This window comes from Nyctereutes procyonoides, unplaced genomic scaffold, assembly GCF_905146905.1.
Source record: "Nyctereutes procyonoides isolate TBG_1078 unplaced genomic scaffold, NYPRO_anot_genome, whole genome shotgun sequence".
NCBI lineage: Eukaryota > Metazoa > Chordata > Mammalia > Carnivora > Canidae > Nyctereutes > Nyctereutes procyonoides.
Genome location: NW_026575024.1, coordinates 47330852 through 47335481, shown reverse-complemented (window position 1 = coordinate 47335481; position 4630 = coordinate 47330852). Strand labels below are relative to the sequence as shown.

The 4630-nt window shown below is 58.8% G+C and overlaps 1 protein-coding gene across 1 annotated transcript; it reads left to right on the top strand.

Moving 5' to 3' along the window:
- Window positions 1–473: 473 nt before the first annotated feature.
- Window positions 474–4130, top strand: THBD (thrombomodulin). The gene has a single exon (XM_055308193.1). It carries the CDS (start codon window positions 560–562, stop codon window positions 2309–2311), a length of 1752 nt encoding a protein of 583 aa, XP_055164168.1. The 5' UTR covers window positions 474–559; the 3' UTR covers window positions 2312–4130.
- Window positions 4131–4630: the final 500 nt, after the last annotated feature.

The following is a 4630-nucleotide window of genomic DNA, read 5'->3' as shown; positions in this document are numbered from 1 at the left end:
CGCGTCTGCACCGCCCCCGAGCCCAGCGGGTCCCGGGCACCCCCCCCCCCGCAAGCCCTCCTCGCCCGCCTCCCGTCTCCCGCCTGCCCCGGACGTCGGTGGGGACAGCACCTTTGTAAGAAAGCGAAAGAGGACTGAGAGGTTGGGTCGGACCGCGGCCCGAGGGCCTAGAGGCGGGGCGCACGCCGTCCCCGGGGCCCTCGCAGCGCCCGGGCCGCCTTACTCACCCGGGCGAGGCGATCCCGGGCGCGAGGGCGGGCACAGGGCGCGGGAGCACCCGGTAATCCGAGAATGCGGCATCAGCCCTTCCCACCAGGCACTTCCTTCCTTTTCCCGAACGTCCCGCCGGGAGGGCCGCGCGCGTATAAAGCCGGGCCCGGGCCGCCGGCTGTCAGAGGCCGCCTCGCCGGGGCTGCGCGCGGCGGCGGGACGCGTGTGCGCCGGGACCCCCGCGCCCCCCGCGCCCCCCGCGCCCCCGCGCCCCCCGCCCAGGCCGGGCTCTCGCCCCCGCGCGGCGCCCGCGCTCTCCCCGCGCCTGCACGCGGCGTGCCCGGGCAGCATGCTCCGCGTCCTGCTCCTCGGCGTGCTGGCCCCCGCCGGCCTGGGGCTCCCCGCGCCCGCGCAGCCCCAGCCACGCAGCAGCCAGTGCGTGGAGCACGACTGCTTCCAGCTGTTCCGGGGCCCCGCGACCTTCCTCGCCGCCAGCCAGACCTGCGAGGGCCTGGGGGGCCACCTGATGACCGTGCGCTCCTCCGTGGCGGCGGATGTCATTTCCCTGCTACTGAGCGGCGACAGCGGCGACAGCGGCGACAGCGGCGACGGCCCGCGCCTCTGGATCGGCCTGCAGCTCGAGCGCGGCTGCAGCAACCCGGCGCAGGGCGGGCCCTTGCGCGGCTTCCAGTGGGTCACCGGCGACAACCGCACCAGCTACAGCAGGTGGGCGCGGCCCCACGGCGGCCCCGCGGGCCCGCCGTGCGGTCCCCTGTGCGTCGCGGTCTCGGACGCCGCGGCCCCAGCACCCGGCGAGCCCGCCTGGGAGGAGCAGCGGTGCGCGGCGGAGGCCGACGGTTTCCTCTGCGAGTTCCACTTCGCGGCCTCCTGCAGGCCCCTGCTCGTGGACGCCCGCGCCGCGGCGGCCGGCGTGTCGGTCACCTACAGCACCCCGTTCGGGGCCCAGGGCGCGGACTTCCAGGCGCTGCCGGCGGGCAGCTCCGCCGCCGTCGCGCCCTTCGGGGTGCAGCTGGCGTGCGCGGCGCCGCGCGAGGAGGCCGAGGCGCGCTGGGGCCGGGAAGCGCCGGGCGCCTGGGACTGCGGCGTGGAGAACGGCGGCTGCCAGCGCGCGTGCGGCGGAACTGCCGGGGCGCCGCGCTGCCTCTGCCCGGCCGACACCTACCTGCAGGCCGACGGGCGCTCCTGCGCGACGTTTGCGGAGCACTCGTGCCATAAGCTGTGCGAGCACTTCTGCATTCCCAACGCCAGCGTGCCGGGCTCCTACTTGTGCATGTGCGAGACGGGGTACCAGCTGGCTGCCGACCAGCACCGGTGCGAGGACGTGGACGACTGCGTCCAGGTGCCCAGTCTGTGCCCGCAGCTCTGCGTCAACACGCGGGGTGCCTTCGAGTGCCATTGCTACCCCGGCTACGAGCTGGTGGACAACGAGTGCGTGGAGCCCGTGGACCCGTGCTCCGGGAGCAAGTGTGAGTACCAGTGCCAGCCCGTGAGCCAGACCGACTACCGCTGCATCTGCGCCGAGGGCTTCGCACCTATCCCGCACGACCCTCACAGGTGCCAGATGTTCTGCAACCAGACCGCATGCCCAGCGGACTGCGACCCCAACAGCCCAACTTCCTGCCAGTGCCCCGAAGGCTACATCCTGGATGACGGCTTCATGTGCACGGACATCGACGAGTGCGAAAACGGAGAGTGCCCCGAGGCCTGCCGCAACCTCCCAGGCACCTATGAGTGCATCTGCGGGCCTGACTCGCCCTTAGCAGGCCAGGTGGCCACGGACTGTGGCCGCATCATCGGCGACCCTGATGGTGACAGCGACAGCGGCTCTGGGGAGCCCCCAGTCACCCCGACTCCCGGCGTCACCCCCAGCCCCTCACCTGTAGGGCCCGTGCATTCTGGAGTGCTCATTGGCATCTCCATCGCCAGCCTGTCTCTGGTGGTGGCGCTTTTGGCACTCCTGTGCCACCTGCGGAAGAAGCAAGGCGCCCCCAGGGCCGAGCTGGAGTACAAGTGCGGTGCCCCAGCCAAGGAGGTGGTGCTGCAGCACGTGCGGACTGAGCAGATGCCTCAGAAGCTCTGAGAGGCCTCTTCCCTGCCCCTGGCTGTGGCTGGGTCTTTCCCTCCCTCCTATGCCTCTCCCCCTCCCCCAGCCTTGCTCCCTGGCCACCTGCTCAGGAGCACTTTAGCTGGTATTGGAACTGGAGAAGATCCTGCCCCACTTCTTTTGCTGATTCCACACTTGGCTGGGGAGTGGGGGTTGGAAGGAATAAGCTCCCCAGAAACTTCCAGGACATCATCCTCAGACAGCTGGGCAGAGATGGCAATTTGTAACAAAGTCACAGACTACGCAGTGTCCCATGCCCTCCCCCAGAGGCACATGACGGGTGAGCCTCCTTGGCTGGCAAGCTTTGGGTCAGACTTATGATCCTGTGAACTAGTGAGTGTAATCAAGGTGTGGATAATGACCAAGGTATTTATTTTTTAAGTATTTAGGATGGCTGCTTTTCCCTTTGCTTTTTTGCTTTGTTTCCCCTTCTGTATGACTCCAGTCCCCACTTTGTATCCCTCCCTCCCTCCCTCCATCCCTCCCTCCTTTCCTCACTTCCCCCTTCCCTATCTGTATATTTATCTATTTCCACTCTTTGGGGGACAGTTAAGCCCCCTATGGTGGTTTTCCCAGCACTCTCTCGCATTGCTGAAGCCCAGACCCCTTCTTTATTCCTCCCATTTCTCCCCTTGCTGGGACTCAGCCAGCCTGCCTGGAGTTTCCCTCCCTGGCCACAGTCCTTCTGCTCTTCCACGTGTGCCTTTGCAAAACTCCTGTGTGAAACAGAATCCAAAACACTACAATCAGGCTGGTTGGGGATTTATGTGCTCTTGAACCAGATTTGCTAGTTTATCCTGAAATTTCACTTTAATAAGAGTTAAGATGTGAGAGGCATTCATTGAACTAATGTTGCATTATAGAAATTCAACCCAAGGAGCTTTTTATTTTTATTTTTTAAACAATGGGTCTGGGTTTTATTGTCGTTTTCATTTGAACTGAAAGATCCGTATTGTTGTTAAGTTTCTTATGTTTCTTTTTCCCATTATTATAATTGTTGTTATTACTGGCTATCTTGGACAATGTTGAAAATGTTCTCATGATTGCTCTAGATTAAGACAGGGATGAAGCACCTCCCAGGAAATGGTTTAAGAAAGTTCTGAGCTGCACAATTCATGCCAGTTACCATTTTGAGTCTTATTCTTCTTATAATGTGTGCTCCGAAACAAAGCCAGTTCTGCTGGGTTTGGGGGGATTTGGGAACTTGGGGATGGAGCCTGGCACATGCTCAATTCAGGCTTCACCTTGATCAAGCCCTTGAGAATTTCTCCCACTTCTGAGTGACCTTCTAACCCTGGCCACTTAGAACACGGTCCCTGGACAAGAAGTGGGAGCGGCCCCTGGCAGCTGGTTAACATGCAGAAAGTTGGGCTGCATGAAAAATCTATATTTCAACAAGATCTGCAGGGGTCTGCCCAGTCTAGCTTGAGAAGAACTGTTTTGGACAGCTTCCAGCTTTCTGGAATACATTACATATGGATCAGTAGTAAGCAGAAGGCCAAGTCAGGGCCTTTATTCTCAAGAAACTGAGGAAATTTTGATGTATATAGCTTTGCTTTCTGATAGAGGTACACCTTGGGGGGTTGTTGGCTCAATGAAGCTAGGAAGGGATCATGCTTCACTGTATGGGGAAGATGTATCATACAGGTGTATCTTTTATAAAACAAAGGTTTTCCTCTATTTTGTAAACTCAGCACATTTGTACATAGTTATTTATTTATTGGAGACAAACTAGAACACAGGCAAAACTCTTGCTTATGACGTCACATGTAGGAAATAAACAAGTAACAGAGTGCTCTTGGGCTTTTGTCTGTTTACTACGCACTTTCGCCAACCCCCTCATTTATGTCATTAAACAGGGCCCACAAACAATGCAAATTCCAGGAGACACCTTGAAAGGCTGCTCCACACCCCATGGCTAGCTGTATCTGCTCACAGGCACCATCTCTCACTTTCAAAGATCTTTCCAGAGGAGATTATTTTCACTGTAGAAGGACTTCATGTTATGTCTGTATGCACAAATATTTATGTTTTCTTCTGTAACCATAACAACTTCATACATAGGACTTGTGTCTATGTGTTTTGAAACACACTATAGGATTATTTGTTGGGATGAGTTAAAGAAACAGTTCTTCTTGGGGCATCTCTCGAGTCCCAGCTGTGTGTCCTTCCTGTGAATGGTTTGGTTTTATCTGCCCTCTGAGATATCTAAACACGATAGTCACGAGGGGTCTCAGTCTGTGGCTCAAATTCAAACAATCATTTCCACATACCAAGGTCTCATGCAGTATTAAA

Coding starts and splice junctions, on each gene's coding strand:
- THBD (XM_055308193.1), top strand. CDS start 560: ATGCTCCGCGTCCTGCTCCTCGGCGTGCTGGCCCCCGCCGGCCTGGGG.